This window comes from Falco punctatus (assembly GCF_963210335.1).
Source record: "Falco punctatus genome assembly, chromosome: 1".
Classification (NCBI taxonomy): Eukaryota; Metazoa; Chordata; class Aves; order Falconiformes; family Falconidae; genus Falco; species Falco punctatus.
Window position 1 is genome coordinate 54,548,776 of NC_137580.1, and position 24,401 is coordinate 54,573,176.

At 39.4% G+C, this 24,401-nt stretch overlaps 1 protein-coding gene across 1 annotated transcript in view; it reads right to left on the reverse strand.

Moving 5' to 3' along the window:
• APBB2 (amyloid beta precursor protein binding family B member 2) overlaps positions 1-24,401 on the reverse strand; it is a 150,940-nt gene that overhangs the window by 61,968 nt on the left and 64,571 nt on the right. The window contains exon 6 of the mRNA XM_080378984.1: positions 2,958-3,166. Within this exon, the coding sequence (XP_080235110.1) occupies positions 2,958-3,166 (209 nt within the window). The remainder of the gene's footprint in view (positions 1-2,957; positions 3,167-24,401) is intronic.

The following is a 24,401-nucleotide window of genomic DNA, read 5'->3' on the forward strand; positions in this document are numbered from 1 at the left end:
AAGTTGAAAGAGCCCAGATAAACTCATCTCAAGACTAGCACATGATGCTTCACAGAAAAATGTGATAAAGGTAAAAGAATTTTTTATGGACTCATGGCAGCCTATTGGGACAGATACAAAATACTTCAATACTAGATTATACTCTTTCATCTGCCTAAAACCTATATATCCCCCAACATTTTCAGATGAAAGTACTACAAATTCCAGCACAGGGGAATGAGCTAAACCAGCCTCCCAAATCAGATTAGCATGGAACACAAGCTTCCAAACAGCAATGAGGGAACCAGCAGTACACAGCTCACACATGCTCCAACCTGGAGCTTGAAGCTGTCCACCACAACTGCTGCTGCCAGTGGCAGCACTGGGATAAAGGCACTTGGGAGCCCCTATTCTAGATCAAGTTTCACATCTTTTGTGAAGCATCAGATTGACTGGATCACAGACACCCCACATTAATCCTTCATGGGGAGAGAGAGGGGGAGCACTTAGGGTAGGCTGCACTGCACTGAAACAGGGACTGAAACCAGTATCACCTGCAAGTGACCTAGAGATGATCAGGTGCTGGCAAGTAATGATTGTGGAGAGATGAAAAACCAAACATTCATGATAGCTGACACTGTTAAATCCAGATTACAAATTATTTCATTACCTCCACCCATCTCTTAACCCCACAGCACAGCTTACATCACTCTTACTGCTCTGAACCAGCCGAATCCCAAAGGATTTTTCCTCTGGTTCCCTCTTAATAAAATTCAGTATCTGTGGTATCAAGAAATGCAAGACTTCCTAACAGTTCCCATTAGAACTCCAGTTACACCCCAGTATTTGGCAATGCACAAAGTCCTGAGCCCAAGTCACACTCCTTTTGAACTCCATTACTGTAAGTCTGCTGGTATTGTATACCAATGCTATCTTAATAACCACTGAGTCAAAAGATCAGTATTGTTTCAATAATGGTATGTACGATGCTTATCAATGAATGCAGAAACTTTCAAGAGACAAATGCTCTCATCTATACCTGCAATTAAAATAACCATATAACATCATACTAATACAAATTTTGGAAACTTGCTTATTTTCTGCATTATCTTTTACACTACAGTATATGGTCTTGATGCTGCCATAGAACTGTATATGCATAAATCTTTGCAGGATCAAATCCCTTGTTGAATTAGAACTGCTATATCAAAACCTAGATGAGCCTACTATGTACTCATCACATACGTGGCATTTTAGAATGACTCCTCAAACGTCTTATTCAATACATCTAGACTGTATTAAATCTACATTGTTATAATTCATACATTTCATATTCTCCATAATGCTGCTGAGAATTAATGATCATTACCTATAATCACAAGCCGTTCTTCATTTAAAGCAAAAGAATTCTGAAAGGTTAAAAGTACATCTGCCATGTTACCAGCAGGTATGAAATTTTCATTGTAAAGACATTTTAAACAGAGGTAGAAAAATATTTGAAATGAATATATGCATTTCCCCTCTGCAATTTACCAACTATATTGATTTCTGCGTTTTTGTGAAAGGCATCTGTAACTCAGTAATTAAAGCCCTGTTCTCCATATTTTAAAGAAAAATACTTAATGGTGAAGCTATATCCCTCATGCGTACATTACAGGAATTTATACTGGAAGCATGTGCAGCACTTGTCATTCAGGTAGAAGAAAAAAAAACATCCAGAAATGCTGAATGTAGACAATTACTGTTCTTTCTCCATGAACCCTCTCAGAAATAATTTACAGCATGCTTGGTGCACAGTACATTCCACGGGAGCTTGACTGACGTAAACCATAACTGAAATGATGCAGTCACGTTTACAAACCTTACCAGTAGCGTTTATGAACATGTGGGAGCAATCTTTCTAATATTGAACAAGAGTGGACACGTTTAAGCCTACACAGGATAAAAGTTTCAAGTCAAGAATGGTAATACATACTTAAATGTCCTTAACTCCTCTTAACTTCAATTAAGTTATTTTGGTACATACATCAAAATCAAGGACAGAAGAACTGTCATATCTAAATGTCTGTTTAAAAAAATAAATAAACTCTAAGGATCGTCTGATCAAAACTCAAAGCCAGTACAAATTTCCCTTGTTTTCATAAATCTGTGGACCTTCTTCTGAAAAGTTAGTATGAAAAAGTATTAATTTCAAAACTATTTGATTTTATATTAGTATTTCATTCACTAGAAACCTTCCCAACACACTAAAATAAAGTGACCCCATTTTTTGAAGCATACTCCTCTTTCTGATAATTTATTTTTCCACTTATATGACACCAATCAACCCCCTGGATTGTGCCTGAAAGGATTATTTTAAAAGGTGGTATCACATTTCAGCACATGTGGAAGAGAGTGTATGTCTTTTCTGTTTCTGATTAAAGACTGACCGCAAGACAGTGATCCACTTGTGCAGATATTTTCTACTGGCAGGATGTTAAGAGACTTACACTTGAGAATACTTCATGTTTATTCAACAGAAACTCCCCTGTAAAAGAACTAGTCTCAAATGAAGACTCATACGTCTTTGTGTGATACTCCTACCAAGTGAACCAAAAAGGAGGTACAAAGAGTCCAGCCAAAAGACCACTATAATGTGCAAAAATTTTATTCTGTATCCACATAATGCAGCAATGCTTCAGTGCATGCTACAGAACTGCAGTAGTTTCACGTTCATCAGGCACTGGCTGTCTTAGGTTAGCTGAGATATGTCTGATTTCATCCTATATATCCAAAGTTTAGGATGTTTCATAAGGCACAGCCATTAGAAAATGCACATAGAAAACAGATACTTACGATGTATTATCAACAAATTGCTACACTTGGGAGTATTATCAGGCCCCATACTCTAAAGCTCAGCTTAGCTAACAGTTAAACCTGCAAGTTCAAAAAGTTATTTCTTTACAGTATGCAGCACACAAGAAGACACAGTATGTTACCTCAGTTTCTGGAGTAGGAGACGGAGTAATGGAACCAAGTGATCCTTTTCGTGAGCCCTGGAGATCTGTTGGGATGGACACAGGACGCTGCCATTGTGTTGTTCCTGTTGGTATGTGCCAGTAGTAGATCCCAGCAATGTCATTGATTTTTTTCCAGCCAGGTGGCAAGTCTGGGTCTGTCTGAAATGAATGATCACTCCATACATCTGCTGGGGGGAGGAGATAGCGGGTGACGGACACAGAACAACAGGAAAAAGAAACAAAAAAAAAAAAATCCACGTTACTAAAACAGTTCTTCCGTGGGTCTGCCCCTGATGCAAGTGACGTAGTGCCATGCATCTGGTACTGCTGTTGTACAGTTCACGTGTAAATGCACACCAGACAAACATACTGAATTACTGAGTCTCAAAGTAAGGTGACAAAGCCTGGTTTGACATGGCCTATGAAATGAGGAAAAAAATACACTACTTACCAAAAAGCTGTTCTAATATGGCAGCTACCTAATGCCATCACATAAACTAGCTCTTCTAATAAGCTTTAGCTTCAAAGTACATTACATTTCAGCATTTAAAGAAATACTTGGAGCTGTGGTGTACTCTGTGCTCTTCATCACCTTCCCTTCTCAACGCATGCTAGTAGAACATGTATTTCTGCTAATTGGAGTTGGCTTATCAAAACAGAAACCACACACACCCCAAGAGACCCCCACTGGATTTACTTACAATATCTAAAAGGCTGCTTCTTCAAAACAATGAGACCAAAAAACCTGGCCCGTCATTTTACACACACCCTGACTGTTACAAACATACTGTTTTCAATTGATTTTTTAATGGGGTAGGATGAAAAAAAAAACCAAAACTCATCAAAACTTCATCCACAGTGCCAACACAGAAATGAAAAACTGGCTCCACTGACAAAACTTCTACTAATTTAAGAATGAGCCAGCAATTCATATCATAATTAGAGACATTCCCAGATTTACCTGGGATTACAGATGCATCTAAGAGATGTCACCAGTGGAGAGCATGCTGCGCTTTTTAGAAAAACAGGGGCATCACCTATGTGCTAACCAGCTGTAATCCAGCAGGGGCAGTTCCCAGCCTCTGGAAAGCATGTATGCAGCAGAAAGTAAGGGAGCCGGTGCTCTTCTAAACTTCCCAGCTAAACTGCTTTGGTGGTGTCATTACAGTATGTGCTATTAACCAGCTGCTATGGTCTACTCCAAGAATCCATCAAGCTGCAAGGAGAAACAATTCACCTCCTGGACTGATGTTTCCACCAGCACTTGAGCAGACATGATGAAGGCTGACACAAGCACGGTGAACTGAGCTAGTGAGAAAAAAACCACCCAAGAATAAAGTAAGCACCATACCAATGAGCTGTGGCTCATCTAGTCCAGCAAGTTGTTTCCAGCCTTCAAAGACAATCCTCAAAACACCTTCAGTGGCTAACAGATGAATAACATGTTGTTATATTGCTCCTCTTAATCTTTTTTGAATTACAAGTTTCTTGTCTGTCTACCCTCAAGCCTCTTACTGCATGTTTTATCACAGTTGCTTACTTCTGAATCTTTCTCATTTCTGCTACTCAGATTTATGCGTGCACACACACAGAGACAAATGACATGGTAACTTGAAATAACTCTTACACTCTATGGCACAAACCAGACTATTTATTTCTCAGAACCACTTAAAAGTTCTTAAGTTACTGATTTACCACTTGAGGACTAATCTAGAGCAAATTCTGCAGAAGAAGAACTAGACAGTATCATTATACTTAAATTCAATAATGACTGTCACCCGGGGGCCAATATCTGAAATCAGCAACAGTCATATAACCAGCTCAAGAAATTCCCAAATGTTTTGAACGCCCACTTCTAAATGTCCCCGCATTGTAGCCTCTACTGCATTCAAGTATGCAGCTCCCGACTCCAAGGTCTTATAGTTTTTAAAGACCATTCACCTTCAACCTCACCCATTTTTGTCTTCCAGCTGAACAACTCTACTGCACTGTTCTCAACCATACAAAATGAAAATAAAAGCAAAACACTTTAAATCATTTGACCATATCATGCAAAAAGTGACATGCAAAGATCAAATATCTGAACATCACACTGAAGTATGCATGGCAACATCTGCAAGTCCAGATACACATGGGTGAGTTTAAATAACTGGTTCATAAAACTTCAAAATATCACAATAACATCAGTGCTCATAAAACTCACGTATTGGGCCTTTCAATGCATGCCAGAATAGGAAAACATTAAGTCTTTATTATGCAGAGAGGCAAAGCTTCAGATCAGTTCAGGTTCATACAGTTTACAGTATTAAACAACCATAATTCAACATTGCCAGGACATAAAATGTTATTCTCTTCACTTAAGATATGCAAGGCTTCTGTCCTTGCAATACATACATATGTGCGTGTACACATGTATTCAAGTATACAGTTAAGCAAAGTGTTATGCTATGGCTGCATTAAACTATTCCTTCAAGCCAACCAACCAAAAGTGCAGCAGAACCTGAGATGCAGAGGAACCAACATACTGTTACTTACTGTTTTAATGATGCCATACCAGAAGGACCTAAACAGAAATGACTCTGAAGTAAAAGCCGACAAAACTCACAGCAGAAAGAAAACTGCTAACCCTGAGACTTAAAACAACATTTCTGCAACTTCTAACTAGAAGAGAAGAAATTGTCTTGTATGTGAATGAATACTTAGAAGAAAATCACGCAAAACAGCTGTGAGCAATTTGGAATAAGAAAATATCACCTTGCTGAGTAATATAAATTTACTTTGAAAATTTACCCCTCTGCAAAAATAAACACACCAAAATAAACTCACGTATGCTCAGAGATAAAAGATATCTTAAATTTCAGATTATGTTTTTCAATTAATACAGCTCAGAACTTTCAAAGAGCTGCATCTTCCACACAAAATGACTATGTCTGGGCATGAGATGTACATTGCTGGCATCTCGGTACTGCTTGTGCAGAAGTACTGACTGCAGACTGTGTGATAAGCATGGCTGAACAGGACAGTGCCAGACTGCACGTGTTCATGCTGGAGCACCATTTCTCACGTTAGCTATGCAAACCTACTTGGAAAAAAAAAAAAGTGAATGTGTTTCCTCCAGCCTATTTGCGAACACACCTCAGGATCAGACAGACTGGCAGAGATAGCCTGTTCACATGCTGTGATTTCCTACTGGCATGAACTGGAAAACCTCCCTAGTTTGCTGACTGTTCTAGCAGATGAAAGCACTTGGTGTGCAAGCCAAAGGTAACGAACCACTGCAGGAGACAGCAGCACAAGAAAAATAAGAAATAAGAGTCAACATACAAAATCAGGGCAGATGAATGCGCTTGTGGCCAGGGCACCAATGGCTTTTCTTGATTTGAGTATGGAATTACAAGTAGCAAAATAATTTTCCTCCGCATTTGAAAGACCCCATCAAATGGTATGACACTGAGTCAAAGCATCTAATTTTTGTTGCATGGGCCAGAGTAAGAATGGTCCCTTATCAAAGCAGCATTTGGTGCCCAGAATATGAAGGCACCACACTGATATATGTATGTGTGTGTATATATATATCCTGTTAAATTCAGGCCTTTTCAATCCCAGTCTTCTTGTAGAAGATAAAGTGACAGCCACAAGACGGGAGAGAAAAAAACTGGTATCTGTACATCAATCCAATTCTGTTAACATGGCATCAAACAACTTGCATGAAACAAACCCAAGAGGAAATAAAACTGAACACATCGGATTTCTTCATCGGAAACTGAGAACTCCTCTTATGTCTGCAAGGCTTTAGAGGTAAAAACTTTACATGGAAATGGTGCCTTCTGGTCTGTGGATGACCAAATCCTTCAGGCTTCCTCAGCAGCAGATGATCTATGGTGATCAGGAACTTTTCTCCGATTCCCTCCCAGTCATCCTGAGAAGGCGCAGTTCTACCTGGCATCTCCTGGCGTTTCCCATGCTCTTCTTTACTGATTTGTTGATGAAAGGTCAATGAACCAGGACCAGAGGGCTGCTCATGAAGGTTCTGGATTTGAAAGTATTTGCTCTTATAATACGGAAAGCATGGCTTACAACAGAAATTTAAAGCAAGATTCACAAAAAGAATGTAGCCTTTTGCACTGGGGTTGGTCTACCTACCATGTGTATTACAGTAAACAACAACATCCTTAAAAGGCTATACTGTTAAGACATTTCTTATATAAAATGCATAAAGCAACAGGACCAAGAAAACCAGTACTGAACTAGCATAGAAGAGGCACTGTAGCTAAGCTGTACAAGAAAGCAGACACTGCATTTCTTTAAGAAACGTTGATTCACATTAACTGTATAATTTGTCTTTCTACAGCAAGAGTCAAATTCTTATCAGTGGAAAGATTTTTTCAAGATGTAACCAATTCAAAACTCTGCACAGGAACAAGGTATGTCTTCACCCAGGCATCATGCAGATTCACACTGCACTGTAGACCTTTGCAAGCCATCTCTTTCTCTGGCGAAAAAACGTTACTGAACCGGCTGGCTCCACTGCCTACATACACTCCGAAGATGAAGTTCAAACAGCAGCCTTCGTTACAGCAGAGCGGGCAGCCAGCCCTCTATCCTCGCCCACACACAGGGCGCATGAGAGCTGTCAGTAGCGAGGCAGGCCGGCTCTCACCCCAGATCTGGACATGCCAGTGAAGCCTCATGGGCAAGCTGCTCCCTGGAAATCTGCCTAAGCTAAGTGTGAGCTGTCACCACCTGACTTCTGAGACGCATTGCTGACAGCTTAAAGGTCAACATAGCTAGAAGTTCACAGCTGGTCTTCCGCAGGCAGATTCAAGTCAAGGGACGGGTCACAAAGAGGGGACTGGTGTTTTTCACGTGGAGTTTTGTCTCACTGAAGACAGACGGTTAAAGCCTTGTCCAGACGGGGGAGGGGGAAAGATCCCCAAACCAGCTATTCACGGAGATGTTACGGAAAAAGCACGGGCCAATTCTGGTGAAAAAACATGACAGTAAGAGAGACATGGCAGAGGATTTTGAGGACTAAAAAGGAAGACCGCGTAAAAACATGGAGGACGTGATCTAAGACAAGAAGCTAACTTCATCTGAAGAAAACTGAAAAGCACAGGGTGGACTTCACTGCACTTTCCTGCCTCCACCACCTTCCTGCGCCAGGACCTGACAAGTCCCTCAGGAAACCAGATCTTTCCCCTTTACCTAAAGCTTGTTTAGAGTTGGCACCATAGTCCCTTCTTACAGGGTCCGACATGACAGCACAGGGCTGCTCCCTAAAAACCTCTGGCACCGGTCTCTGCAGAACTCAGAGAGAGGAATCCGCTAACTGCACCCCACCATGCAGCCCCCACTTCGTCTCTTCAGAGACTCAGCAACACAGCGACGACAGGAATGCTTTTAAAAGAATGGGAAAATGATGAAAGAAATTAAATAATCAGAAGTGAGAGCCCAAGGGGAGGGCAGCACCTGCAATGCCTTACCATTCCCTTTTAACATCAAATGGGAAATTCAAGTTAAGACATTTCTCTTTAAAAAACTAAAATAAAGAACTAATTCACAAAAAGCCAGTAAGGCTTTAGAAAAGTATCAAAGAAAGATTATTTTCTTTTTTAAAAAAAAACGTATAAATGGTCATTTCAAATTTTAATAAATGTACAAAGGAGTAAAACAGTCTGAAGAGGCTCTCACATGTTGAAATTGGCTGGCCAAGTTTCAATCAAAAATAAATGCTTGTGTCTGAATCTTTGTCTGAATGGCTGAAACACAGAGCCTCTAAGAGAAAAAACTAAATAAAGCCTTCTTCCCGGTACCATTATAACTAAGGAGAGCAGTTAAAACTTCAAAAATACTGGAAAAATGAAGTCTGCTACACAAAATGAAACAATTCTTGAAAAAACTAGCAACAGAGATGTACCTCCACAAAGCCATAAACACTGCCATATTCAACTGGTAACTCTGGCTAGGAGAGCTTTGTGAACACCATTTGTATTCTAAAGATAGGATAGAGCCCATATAATGTAAAATATTGCTGTTTGTAACTTCCTTCTCCAAATGTCAGCCTGTGCCAATTACCTGATATACAGCAGTGATTAATTCCACGCTGTAGCTATAGTTCAGATACTAAGTTTGGCATAATAATTAGAAATTTTAGTAATTACATTTGTATTTCAAGTTAAAATTATCTTACTATATGAGGGTGACCTAGGAAACTGTTATGATATTGAAGAGAGATGGTAATAAACAATATAAATAATTCACTGAAGTGCACATGTAACTGATGACCAAGCTCTTTGGCAAAATTAGTATTTTTATCACTTATTTTATTGCTTTTCCAGGGGAAGGACAGTAATCAAATTGCTGCCATTGCAAATCTGTTTAGCCCTTGTCCAATTAAACAGAAATTAAAATGACAGCATTCAGTAGGATCTTTTGGAGCAGACAAACTTCTGCAGCAAATGGAGACCATTTATTTTTCCATCATTTTTGCAATGCTTCAAACTGTTCCCTCATAACTGGCATCCCATGTGAGGCACGGTCGACGCTCACCAAGCACAGGTTGTATCGGTGGCATTACAACAGATGCAAATAGTACGCTCTGCATCTAAATGCAGTGCAGCTTTCCAGCTGCTGTTCCTGACTATGTAGGCAGCATCTTCTGCTGATGTAATTTGTGGATATTTTGTAATTAGAGAGACTAAATGCCATGAAGTTGAAGCAGCTTTTAACTAGTTCAGGCTTTCTTCTGCAGGTACAGCTAGAAATCCCTTTCACTGAAGACCAAAGGCAGTCATTAGAAACAAATACAGGTGGAAAGAGAATGACAGGAGCTCTGGAGGCACTTTCTGGAAGAGCAGGAACACAAAGGTACAGCAAAATTAATTTCAGTTTAACAGTAAGTTGTGTTAAAATTTTTGAGACAATAATTACGCATTTTTTTGAGAAAGAACTACGTTGAAGTAAAACATTCAATCAGGGCTGATTAGGTATTATAGCGAAGGTAGAACGGAAGAATATTTGCAAGATGCTTGATTTCCTATGGACCAAGTTCTGTTATCTAGAGAACTGCCTTCTCTACTTTGCCCTTAGCAAAATCTGTATTTATCAGCATAAAACAAACCACATACTGCACCCACCATTGTCATAAGTTGGTTTATCACCAGTCTAGTACTGAAACCTGGCTGTATGGCAATGTGCTTGTGCTAAATTAATCAGGATCTCTTCTTGACAGAGATTAGAAACATACTGCATAATTTCAATAACAAAGCTCAACACTCCTGTCTGGAAGGTACATAATCGAGCTCCTTCCCTTTCTGATAGTAACGTAGTGAAAGATGAATAGTGTATTTACACATTACTTAGGACTGGAAGAAAAAGATCACATTGTGTGATGGAAAGAAAAGCTGATAATTGACACCTCAAGGAAAAATGCACTAGCAATGTAACTGTATAGAAGCAAAAAAATATAGTTTAAAACAGACTGTAATAAATGCACAGCCCCGATACAAATGCAGCTCCAGAGTTAATGGAAGCACTTGATTTTCAGTCAGTCTTTCTAGGTAAGAAGGGCTCTTTCTGCTAAGAAGGTAGCAGAACGACCAAGTGAGACCACTAGTCTACAAGGCTCAACATCGCTTGCAAGCACTTGATCTACGTTATCTAAAGAGGTTAAGAAATGAAATACCCAAACTGTACAGAGATAAAGATCAGAGGTCTCGCTTTTTTTGTACTCCTAGCTTAGTCATCTCAGTTTTCAGGACTGTTTTGTAACAGTTTTTCTTCTGTAAAGGTCCTCTGAAGAAAAGGGATACCATCCAAACACAGGATTCTGTCTAGACCTTGATTATCTACTACTGCCTCAAAAGCATATTCCCACACTGAAAAGTTAACTGAAAAGGAATGTTCCATGTCCAGGCCAGAAGCACAACAGTCCAAAAAGGAACACTTTCAGTTTTCCAAATCTTGAAAAATAATCTAGTCAACAATAAATCTATAAAATCCACTTTTGAATGTCTATCCCTCCCACTGCTCTCACTCCATTAGTGCGTGCACAATGTAAATGAAATTCAAACTGAAAACTGCCTTGTTTGTAGATAAGGGATCTGTGCCAAAGTTTCCTATGTCAAAAATTACAAAGAATGGGATGGTGACAGGGATCCAACAACATGATGTCATAGGGTTTGAGCTGCAATGGGAAACCAGTGGCTTCAAATCTGATGGCTTTCTTCATTGCTGTGATGAAGTGTAATGAAAGAGCTGGCCCACAGTATCATGTGCATGTTACAGATGCTGTCCTTCTAGGCACACAAGGGGAAGCACAAGAAAGGAACTGGGAAGACAGGAGGATAAAAAGGTTTTATCGAAAAGAAAAGGGATGGGGGAAAGTGATTTTCCCTCTTCTGAACTTCCAAAATCTTGAAACAAAAATGTGTTCCTTCTGCGCTCAGGGCCTGAATAAAAAATAAAAGCAAAATCAAAGGGAAAAAACCCACAAAAAACCTTAAGTCTTCTTGAGAAGATGTCAATGACTTCAGCAGATCCAGGATTTTATTCTAAAGGGAGCATATTCTCCTCCCCACCCCACATGCACACTGAAGATGAAGGCAGGCATTGGAAGGTTAGGGAAGACATACTGTATTAATGAGTGAAGGCAAACAAAATTAAAAGGAGCAGTCTTCATTAAAGAGAACAATAGAAAGAGCAGAGGCCTTGAATATTTTTATCCCATTTATTTACTGTAGTGAGCTCAATGTGCAATTTTAAGCTCCTTGGGTTGAAAAAAACACAAACAAAAACAAACCAAAAAACCCAAACACACACACAAAACCCCAAAAACCCAAAGACAGATTTTCTCCTCACTTTGCACACACTACAGCATAACCACCTACTTTCGTAACTCACAACAATGGTGGTCAGCAGGTAGTCTCACCTAAGCATCACTGCAAGAAGCATGAGTGCTATCGCAGAAACAAATGCAGCAAAATGCAAGCCACTAGAACAAGTAATTATAAATTAGACAAGCCTGTCTAATTTGGGGAACATTACTCAACGAGGAGTGATAAACAGACAGAAGCTGGTAATTTGGCATCATCTTTTCTCACAGCATGGAACTAGTTGTCATGACAACCCTGTCATCCTCCTTGCTGAACTGCTGAACCAGCCGCATGCGTTTGGGAGAGGAAGATTCTCAAACACATTCCAGGAAAACATGCAGAAACGTGGGACTCACAGGCATACACGTAACTAGACACAATCTGAGCCAAAATTAATTGCCATTTTGATTGACTGTAACATAAACCATAATCAGAAAAGACTGATTTCTTAAAAATCCTAAGGAAGCTTGGGATGAATCACCTGTACTATTTCTTTTCATTTGAAATTATCTTCATCCTGCTGTATAAATAATGAGTTACTACAGGCATACAAGGTGTTCAAGCAGAGATGACAAATCTTAAGGAAGAGAGAGGAAATCAGATTTGTAAACATTCAGGGAAAAACCACTAAACCCACTTGTTTTGCTGTCCTGGCTTCTTCTCCCTTTCAACCACCAAACACTAAGCTGTTGACATAAGGACCTAAGTACTAGCACAGTAACGAATGAAAACCAAGGGCAAGTGACTTCAGAAGAGAAGTTCAGAAGAACTGTTGATGACAGGCTTGGATGAGTACTCAGGACGGTACAACCTGCCTGCTTAAGTGGGACAATTTCAGGGCTCTGTGAAGCATCTGCTCAGGGGCAATACAGCATGAGGTCCAGAGATGAAGCTGTGAAAATGAGCACTGCAGCCTGCATTTACAGGAGTTGATACTAATAGCAGCAGCAGTAGGGAAAAGTACTGCTGGAAGACCGTGAGGAAAAGTCCACATGTTCCTTCCTGGAAAAAATGCCAAAAATCAGTTAAGAACAAGAGGGCTAGTCTGTTCACCAACCAAAAAGATCCAGCCATGAAACAACAGGAGTCTGGCAAAGGAAGGAAGGAACACTTGGACAGCAATTCAGGTCACTTCCAAATTGCTGTCTCAAGGGGGGGTGTCATGGCAGAAGCTGTGGACCAGGAAGAAGCCAGGCCCTGGGGAAGACTTGTTTCACCTGGAGGAGGGAGGATGCTTACCCAGGTGGAGCAGCAGTGGCAACACGAAATAGCAGACAGAGGAAGGACCACCCCAGCTAAAACAAAGGCTGATGAATCGCTACCTGAAAGCACTGTAGTGGAGGCACATCCTATAGCTCTTGCACAAACTTCTACCATGTGACCAGATCTTCATTTCTCCATTAGGAGGCTGATGAACATTAGGAGAGTTGGGCAACTAATGGGCTGTACTGGTCTGGTTGGGATGAAGTTACATTTTCTTCATAGCAGCCTGCAAGGTGCTGTGTTTTACATTTGTGACCAAAACAAGCGTTGAAAACACATCAGTGGTTTTGCTATTGCTGAGCAGTGTTTACAGAGGGCCATGACCACCTCTGTTTCTCACTCTGCCTCCAGCCTGACTAGCTAGGCGTTGGTTTGCTGGTGGGAGGTCGTCAGTGATTGTGCCTGCACCACTTGTTGGGTTTTTTTTTCCTTCACTTATTGAGCCATCTTTATCATGAATCATGAGTTTTGCCCTTCTGATTCTCTTCCCCATCCCATTGTTGGGGGGAGTGAGTCACCACAGAGGCATTCAAAGCATACTGGCCAAGCCCAAGATCCAGGGGAGGTACAGGCAGGTACCCTCTGGGGTGGAACGAAAAGCAGTTCCAAACAGGTGAGAGTAGTGTACAAATTAATACCCTTTTCACCAGCTTTGTGCTATGTGAACAAAATGCACTGTTACCTCAGAAGATTTCTACCAACTGATTTCCACAGAAGCCACAGTAACTTGCTACCATTCTAGCAAGTGGGTTACTCCTGCTTATAAATACACTTCGCATATGACCAGTATTAGTGGGTTTCTTGCTTATTCGAAATTCTCTACTTTTTCCACTAGGTGGCAAAAGCTTTTACTTAATAATAGTCCAACACACAGCACAGCGTACCTCTAACTTGGTCTAAATCCACTGAGACCATGCATTGTGGGACTGCATCCCAAAGGACCTCCTCACCATGGCAGACTCTGAGCAACAAATAATTCATCCAGAGCAGTATCTTCTTTCTTATTAGCAAATCACTAAAAATGGTCTTGTGAGTTAGCTTTCAGGGCTGAAACAGTCCAGCAGAAATCTGCATCTGTTCTTCTGATTGGTTTTTTTGGCATGGTATCCTTTCTTCCCATACCCTTCCCCACAGACAGCAGGATTGCACTGTATGATCTTGTGTTCTGGGTTCATACTCAACTACTTTGTATTGTTTCAGAAGCGGGGGTTTGTCTGGTCTAAAGAAGAAAAATTAAACGGTCACCTCAGCCAAGGGACTGCTGGACTCACAAAGCAATGCCTGCATTTGCACTGTCGTGCCAGCAGCCACACTGGCACAGCACACCCAGGAAAAGCAACGTGCACATGCACGAGTCCAGCCTTCCTTACACCCATAAAATTTATCTGTCTCAGCGACAGCAGCTAAACATTTGGCAGAAAAAACAAGAAAAATCACTTTGGTAGCAGCTGTGAATTTATGTATTTCTCTACTAAAACAGCAAGCCTGATTCTCCTGCCTCCTCAAAGTGAATTGATACGTTGGTGTCAAACTATCCACAGAAGAGACCATTAATAATTTCATTTCGGTCAACAAACAAATATTATCTGGAATAATCACACAAAACAGGAAGATTCAATCTATAACTACTGACACAAAAAGCAGTTAAAACACAGATGTCCCTCTGACTTCAAGATGCATACAGAGCAAGCAGAGACGCAATGCCAATGTATAGCATACAGCAGCACAGTCACCTTTACAGCCTTAACCCTGCACACCGGAACTGCTGCACCATAATGCTGTATTTACAAGTAAAACTCTGTTTTACAAGTATCAAACATTATGGAGTTCAGTATCTCCCAGCCTGTAACTCTGTTTTGCTGGGACTGGCTGTAGACACAAGTGAGTCCCATCTCCCTTAGACTTTCAGCTAGTAGTTGGTGCCACTTGATACATGTTACAAAAAACATACTGGCATATCCTATTCCCTTACTTAACTACCATACACTTGCCATCAAGTCCTGGAACTAAAGAACGTCAACAAACTTGGAGTCCACACTTTTTATCAAATTTGTTTCAACTGAGAAATAGAAAGCCTCAAAAATCTAAATTTGGTGATGTTAGTGAATGTCTCTAATCTGAATGACATAAGGAGTAAGAGCATGGAAGAAGGAATCTGAGTAGCATTCACTATTTTCTTCTCCCTTTAGAATAGAAACTGCGGAACAAAAGATATTTGCGCAAAAGGTCAGATACTAGGCAGATGATAATTTTCTTTATGTAAAACATGACGGAGCCAACTGACTTCAAGAGAGAACAATGTAGTGAAAGGAAGGGCTGTACTTCTCTGGAGAACATACTGCATAAATGTACTGATGTCGTCTGAAATGTTACAGAAATGCTCATTAGTGGGTTTTGTGCATATGATTGGCTAATTAGAAGCCAGTGAAGTTGGCCAGTGGCACTGTCATACGATTCAAATGGTGGCTTGACTAAAGCTGCTTTTCTTTGACAGCTTCATTTACAGCACGGTGCAAATGCATTAGAAAAACCTTTTTTTGAATTTGATGATTCAATGAAAACAGAACATAAAATTGAATTACAACAGAGTTACTCTCTGAAATTAAATGTTGTGCTTCAAGAAAAAGCAAAATCTGCAAGAACAGCCATTTCCCATCTCAGATGCAAGCCCTGCTCATCGCTCAGTCCATGTGGATGCACAGCTCCACACACAGTGCAGCAGGTGCTCTAGGGCACCATTAAAATGACTTTATCTTCACATTAACCTTGTGAGGCTGGAGAGTGCAAGCCCCATTTTAAACAAAGTTGGACAGAAGCAGGAGGTGATGTCCGAGATACATTAAATAACTTGCCCAGAGTCATGCCCACACTCTGCATGCTCCCCAGGATCTGTGCAGGCTCCCTGCACCCAAACACCAACTAACAGTATCAAGCCACTGTCCTCCAGTGTGTCCACGTGCCAGAGTCCCCTTCTGTCCCACGTGAAGGGCTGCTCTACCTGATATGGCAAAAAATTCCCACCCCCTCCTATCCAATTTATTCAGTGTAGTACCATCAGTAAAAGAATGTTACTTTTAACAATCTATAGAATGGATTAGTTTGCCACTTCAAAGCTATAGTCAAATGTGTATTAGAGAACAAACTGAAGGCTCCCTTTTTCTTTCAGCACAGAAGCTGAAGACCTAGTATTCCCCGCCCCTTCAAATTCATTTCATGCTGCTACAATACTGAAGGGAAGGTAGAAATTGTTACGATGGCAAAAATCCACTCTTTTATCATTAGAAGCTTATAAGCATGAAATATTGCACAAGCACGGGAAGCAATGTGTTGGCCCTCACGGCCCACAGCTTACTTGCAAAGAAAGGTGTTAAGGGAGAAGCTCGGGCACATCAGGCAGCTAAAGGCTGTGCTGAGGTCTTGTAAGATGTGAACTGAGCTCTACTTCCCAGCCTTCAAGCTTTGAGACTATTTAAAAACAACAAAATAGCAACAACAAACTTTAACCTTTTCAAAAGTAATCTTGCTTCAGTTGAACTAAGTCTTCTCCCACACAATGTGTAGAGCCATATATGGAACATAACATACAGCATCTACAAGGGGAAGGTTTTATGAATAGCAGCTTCTGACAGCAGATGTAAGCATCAGGGGAGCTGGTTGTATTTCACATCCTGTACGAGAGAGAAGCATGCTGATACAGCACAAATTATTTAACTATTTCACACCACGACACTGGTATCAACTTTCTTTCATTCTATGAGTCTTTATTCACACCATTCAGACATCTTTGGGTATTAAGGAAACTCAGAGATGCTAATAGTCTTTGAAAGCATACATCTAGCATTAGAAATACCATTATTTTCATTCTCATAGCTACTTCATGGCACTGCAGCACTAAAATTTTGCATTTTTTTCCAGAGGTGGATTTATACACATAATTGATGCTAAATTCAGAAATCTATGTTTAAAGGGTGTCCTGTTTTCAGCCCAGATAGAGTTAATTTTCTTAGTAGCTGATGCAGTGCTGTGTTTTGGATTTAGTATGAGCATAATGTTGATAACACACTGATGCTTTTAGTTGTTGCTAAGTAGTACACTAAGTCAAGGACTTCTCATTTTCTTAGGCCCTGACAGCGAGACAACTGGAGGGGCACAAGGAACTGGAGGGGACATGGCCACTACAGCTGACCTGAACTAGGCAAAAGGATATTCCATAGCATAGAATATCATGCTGAGTATATAAAGCTGGGGGAAGAAGAAGGAAGGGAGAACATTCAGAGTGCTGGTGTTTGCCTTCCCAAGTAACTGTTACGCGTGCTGGAGCCCTGCTCTTCTGCTTGCCTGCCGATGAGAAGTGGTGCTTAGTTGCTGGCTGGGGTTAAACCACAACAAGGGGATAGAAACGGTATCTTGGACATAACCACCAACAAGAATCAGAAGAAAATTCAGAAAAATAATTGTGGAACTGATCATTCTGGTAAGTCTAACTTAGCAAACAGTAGCCAGAAACAAACCTAACACACAACTGGAGTCCTATGCCGGACAAGCATTTGACAAAGAAAAAGGGAGGGATTAATTTTACAGTTCTGCAGAACCACAACAGAATTTCACTTGCAATTAGCATCACCTTCAATTCACAGTATATTAGCAAAATAGCTACTAGCTTCAAAAACTTGAGGACAAACTCTTGTTAAAGCTGCATATGCCCAGTTTATAACAACTTCAAAAGTCTCCTTTATTGTGAAGCCCGAGATAGAATCTCCCTCAAAACACACACTTGCTTGGTAAGAACGTAAGCATGCCAAAGCACAGTAAAACAATACACAAAAGTTCTCCAGTATGTGATGTACCACAAGCCATTGAGATCTATGAGCACTATGGAAAAGACACAGCTGATTGTCATCATGATTTGTCACAACAGTAAAACAAGATATGCACAAGCAACAGCATGATCCTTCCCCCAGCTGAAAATATTATCTAATCTTTGGTGAAAATGTTACAATTTGTGGACATGCCAAAGGGCTGCTGGTGATCTTGGGAAGCAGGAAAAATCACAGTTACATACAATTGAGATTTCCCTTAATTTACCTTTGTTGCTGTGCAAAAATAAAATACTGCGAATAGGTCCTACAGGATTAGGATACATGTGGTTTCAAAGAGCTGTTTTTCTAATGCACAGCCTTCACTTTTCAGTTTCCTTTACCACACAGATGTCTGTCTCCTGGTTTTCACCGATTTCTTTAAGTTCCTTTACTGTTACTCTTCTGATGTGCAACAAAATCTTCATATATAATGGCAGGCAATTAATTACCTTTTGCCACCCTGGAAGGATCAAGGTCACTGAATTCTTTGAAAATCACAGTTTGGTACTCACTGGCAATTGAAAAAATTGTATGTTAGGAACTAAGATCAAGACAAAAATCCTTATGCCTACTGTTCAAATGTAGAGTTGAACTATTGCAAGACTAGTCCATGCACTTCCACGTACCCCATTATAAAAATGGACATAGCAGAACCAGAAAAGATAAAGACAGATAAAAATGCTTCTGCAGGCAGAGACACTGAGTGCAGTAGGACTCGAGTTTGGAAAAGGAATGACAGGGAAGAGGGAAGAATGTCACAGAAATCTGTAAAATCATGAATGGTGAGAAGGCAGCAAGAATGGAAAGGAAATGATTCACTGTTATTTACTGCTTCCTACAACAGAAAAGCAACAGGCATCTAATGAAATTATTGGAGACCAATTTTATAACAAAGGGAAATACTTTTTCAGGCAACACATAATTAAATTATGGAGCTCATGGTCACAGGATGTTGTGGATGCCAGAAATAAAAATGAGACCAAAAAATGATTAAACAGATTCATGTTAAAAATGTCTATTGAACAATTAAAGAAGATATCATGAATGACATACCAAGTCTGAAAGCTCTAAAACCACCAACTGCTGAAAGTGAAAAAGATACAAAGGGGGGAGGACCACTTTATGCTAGTTTTTGTTTTTATTTTTATTGCTTTTGTTTTTATTGCTCCCATAAGTTTCTGCTACTGATGTACTATCTGGTGATGTACAAAATGGAACTGTAACCTCTGTAACTCTTGCAAAAGTGAGCTCTAGCTTCCAGTCAGTATATTAGTTTGCATAGGAAATAGCGAAATTAACAACATTATTGAAACACACTGATAAAAGTAACCACATCAATTATACTGGGTCAGATTAAAATGCCACATCCAATATGAGAAACCCTCAAAACAATATACCCAAGCTTCCTCTACAAGGTACATATATATATACCCAGAAGGAAAATCCACAATAAATTTGTTCTCATAAGTACAAAGGAACACAGTTTCCTACCCTGAGATACACAATAAACTCATGTGACAACAGCAGTTCAGGAGTTTTGGGACTGAATGTTACCAACCTTATACATTTGTCAACTTCAATTTTATATTAATGTGTCTAAAAGGAAGATGTTACTACTTTTATACTAAATTGTACAGAGCCATCTAATAGATAAAAAATTCTTTATAGGTAAATACATGTCAGGTTTAAGTATCTTTACAAATTTGAACTACCATGAAGAGCAGTAACTAAAAGCAGATCTTACCCAGTGATCACTGCAAAGCCAGCTGCTCTTGAGAGGTAATTAACACCGCTTAAACAACAGGCTTTTACATATTACAATTATTACAGTTCAAAAGAGCTCTCATGTCAGTAATGTTTACAGTCTTGCTTCCCTTATATTACTTGCATTCCAGAAAAATTCAGAGATAGACAGAAGAAATGACAGCCACGCACTGGATGCAAGATGCTAGTTAGAACTTCATTGTTTCTATACTCAAATTCTCAGTGAATCCTGCACCTTCGGAAAACAGAATTAGCCCAGATAAAAGACTGTGGCCAGCACAACACACAATTCTGTCATAGCATCTGTAAACTGATAAACCAAAAGACAAATAACTAAGTCAAAATAAATCTGGTGGTCTTTACACTGACCCTTCTGCAGTAACATTACCAAAAGGAGAAAACAGAGAGTTTTCCCTCTTCTAAGCTTTGACCACTGCCTTACCCATCAGCAAGTCATGAAATAAAAAAGCATGTCCTGCCAAAAGACCTTTAGTGTACTACCAAGCGAGGTGGTATATTTGTTCATTATGGCAGAATTCAAGCTGCAAGGCTCATTCCTTTCAAGAAGTTTACTTTTAAAACACTAAGGAAATGAAACAGTATTCTTGTGAACTTAGACTTGTTTTCAGCACTTTCGACAGAAAATTTCTGCACTTTTGTATTGTGCCTTGTGATATCTGGTATTTTTTAAACCCCCAACTCCTGGAACCATGAGAAAATTGCAGCTTGTCCATTACAAGAAAACCCAACAGCCAGAAAACTACCAACTAAAAAACCTCTCACTACAACCCACAGAATCTCTCATGTCTCCCCCTCCGAAAAAAAGCTGAAAAAATAAAATTAGAATGAAAGCCTAACACTAAAAGATAAACAATGGCCTAAAAATGATTCTTGTTTTGGAAGACATTCTTTTCAGACTCCCTTTTGGATACAATGTTTATTTGTTTCAGGAAAAAATTATAAATTTGTTTCCATTTATTTTTTAATTGGTTTCTTGGTGTAAATTGAAGCATTTATTCTTATTCATCAGTACTATAGCCTTTACAAATGCACAATATCTATACGCATTCTTGTGTAATTAAAGAGAGAATGTAAATTAAATGTGTTAATAATGACAGAGCAACATCTGAAAACTCCGTCCCCTCCCTTCTGAAGAGCCTTTTTGCTTCCAGTGCTCAGTCTGTCCACTTGTCTTGTCTGCAGATGGGGTAGTTTAGCAGAGGAAAACGAAAGAGATCTTATGTGCAAATGATATATTTGCACATAATATATATAGATAGATAGATAGATTCCCTCACCTACAGTAAAGCTTCTGTTGTATACTTGGATACATAAAAAGAAAGGGTAAAAATATACAACCAATAATCACTACTACTAGAGTATTTCAAGTGTGGTCTGCAGGGAGGACAACTTTTTAAGTGGTGGATTTTGCCTGTCTGGCTGCCTTTTTTTTTTGTTTGTTTGTTTTTTTCTTAATACTGTCAAATATTTTATTTAGTTATAATATCAATTACTGCACTGACGTTAGCAAAATCTGGAAGTACTGAACCTGAAACAGTAGTTAAACACATAGATAGCATCTCTGCCTACTTCTGGCAGAGACACCCGAAAGATAACCCATCCCTCCGCATCATTCCTGGAAAATTACAACTCTTCCTAAGTAACTGCTGAATTGATTTTTACATTGGGATAGTTGAAGCTTGTCCCAGATGAACAACAGTGTCTTCTCTAGTTAAGAGATACCTGACCACCCAAAAAAGACAAGTTTCCTCTGGGAAGTGTTAAGTAGTTTGGACCACGCACCACTGTTTTCTGGACCAGCTCCTTGAAACTAAAACCAAAGTGGATGCGGACAGAAGCCACTGGGATGAAAAAAGAATGGGACAATTTCCATGTCACCCTACTCCCAAAGCAGCCTATTTTAAGATACTGCATTTTCCCTTGAAGTTAATGGTAGGATTAGACAAGTCTTAGGAAAAAGTAGCTTCCCATAAAGAAGTATGCTTGGTATATTTGAAGCGCAGAAATCTGGAGTATAGTTATGAAAGTATAAATTCAACTATGACATGAAATCAAGAGAAATACAGAAAAATAATCTTTTGTTAATGATCACACATTCATTTTGATAGTTGCATAACGGCCTTATTTCCTATACATATCCTGAATACGCATAGGGAATATAATTTCACAAAGCTCAAGATAGCCATTTTAGTGGGAAAAAACAACCCTGTATGGAAAATCAAATAAACTTCCTATTCTGCATCAGAGGAAGGTTAGCCCTGAAATCTCTGTTTTTCTGATGTCTTCTTCCCACTTTTCAGATCTCTTTGTTTAAAAAGTGTTGGTTATGTTTCAGCACAATCAACCATTGCAAATTAATTCATCAGGAGACTACAAAGTTCCTCAGTCGATCTACTGACAGGCTCCAGTGGCAAAAAAGGGTGACTCATTATTCTGGTTTAGTTAAGCACAAAAGAAAATAAGGTAACCTGAATTTAACACCAAATGTTATCTTGAAAGTCTGCTACAGCTACAGAGTGTGACAAATGATGCTGGCTTCCCTACAAAAAAAACCCAAAACAACACCTGAACGGAATTTAAAACAATTTTACAAAAGACAAACCAGATCACTGTTTCTTATTACTGGATGGTTTTTGTAAGGAGAAAATACAGTTATGCTATTTAATTACAATTCCACAAATGAAGACATAAAGTTGTGTAAAGGTTTTGTGTGAACCAGCTTTCCAATAAAAGATTGTTCTTCTGATCTGTCCAAATTGACTGATTTAGGGCTAGCAAAATGAACAAAAAAGAATGTCCAAGATATTAGTCAACAATCTTTGACAAATCCCAGTCAAATACTGGCTATAAACCACCTCATTTTTTTAACCCCCAAAACCTCACTCAGTATATCAAAAGTTGCTTTACCTTGAACTTTAGCAAATGACTAGGAGTACTGCTCATATGTTATTTAGACAGAATTTCCTCTTCCCTTTACTGCAAGGAAAGGAAGGAATTGTGACATGTGAAGGAGAAGCTAGAAGTCTGGTTCATAATGTATTTTAAACCTATGTAAAAATCTTTGAGCTCTGTGGATCACAAGTCTAAAACATCACTTCTCAATTCACTACTGAAATGATGAGCATTCAGAAAGATACCGAAAGGTACTAACTGCACACCATGCACTCTGTAACTTGTCAGATACCAGGTGATCTTCCACTGAGCAGAATTTTTATTAACCGATAAAATAATTGTATTAGTATCCAGAGCCAAGTGACATTGTCAACCAGAGCTACAAAAAAGCAAAATAGAAGTGTTACTTACAGTTACTAGATGCTCCCATGTAGTTCAACATGTACTGATCTGCTACCAGCATCCTTCAAGTTAGCTATATACATGTCCCAAGAGCTTCATATTCTCCTTCTGTGTAGCATCTCCAACTCAAATACGGGAAAAATACACTGCTATGTTTAAACAGACACTTACTTAATTGGTCTAACAAGGAACGGTGCTTTGGGTGGGAGAAAAGAAAACCCACCCCCATTCAACTGCCGGTAGATGTAACAGAGGAAACACCACATGTTGACCATATAAATGACTGCGTTTTCTAATAAGCCAGGAAAAAATGAGAGAGATGGCTATACAGGAATTACAGCAGAGTGTGCATACAGTGCATTCTCTACTGAATTGATTCCAGCTTGCAAGACATTGATGTATTTTCAGACTGACTCTGCTCAGGAGACAAGGTTTTGAAACAGTACTTTCAGCCCACAAGCCTTTAGATATCAATCACATCAAGATTTAATCAGCTCAACTTTGGACCAGAACAGCCCCTCACCCCACAAATCAACCCTGGAAATATATTTATGCTGGGTTTTTTTCTCCTTAGCTGCCTGTATAAACATGAAAAGAAAAAGCTTAGAAAAATGTATGGCAAAGATCCACTCTTTGAAGACAAAATTCTTCTTAAGGCTGCTAACCTCCGACTCCCTGAAGGTGCATTGCAGGAATGGTAGAAATTGATTTAGTGAAAGGTTTCTATTAGTGAGAGCGCTGTTCTCATCACAAAGTCCCTCCCCTTGCTATAATCAATAATTTAAGCAAAGCCAAGAATCATGTCAGCCAAAATGACCAGAGTTAACTTGACTGTCTCTTTCTTGCAGAATAGAAGTAAAATTAAATTAAAGTCTGAACGGGAATCTATTCTAATTTAAAAAATTAATTTGGCCAACCTGAGTTGTGCATTTTGACTTTCATTTTGAGAAGGGGAAGAGGGATGGGCTTCTTTCTTCCGTACTGAAAACTTCTCAGGGTCAGGAAAAATCAGTGGAAAAATCCACTGCTAATAAGTAAAAGAAGCCATAACCTCAGATGTAGAGTATTTTATCAGTTACCTGCAAACAAGAAATGTGCTCTACAGAGTTACAACTCTTACTTTAGTAGCGTGACAGTGCTACTATACCTATCTCTCAGTGCACTGCAACTATCTCTGAGTTAATAACTGTAGAAGCGTTTAATACCTAAATCTAGCCCTGCAGAATCTCAATTCAAAAGCAATTAAAAGCAAAATAATAGGAAAAATAAATTTAGTTAATATTAAATTATGTCACTGTTTAGGAAATAAATAGTTTCATTAAGAAACAGTGTCATGAATAGTTCTGAGA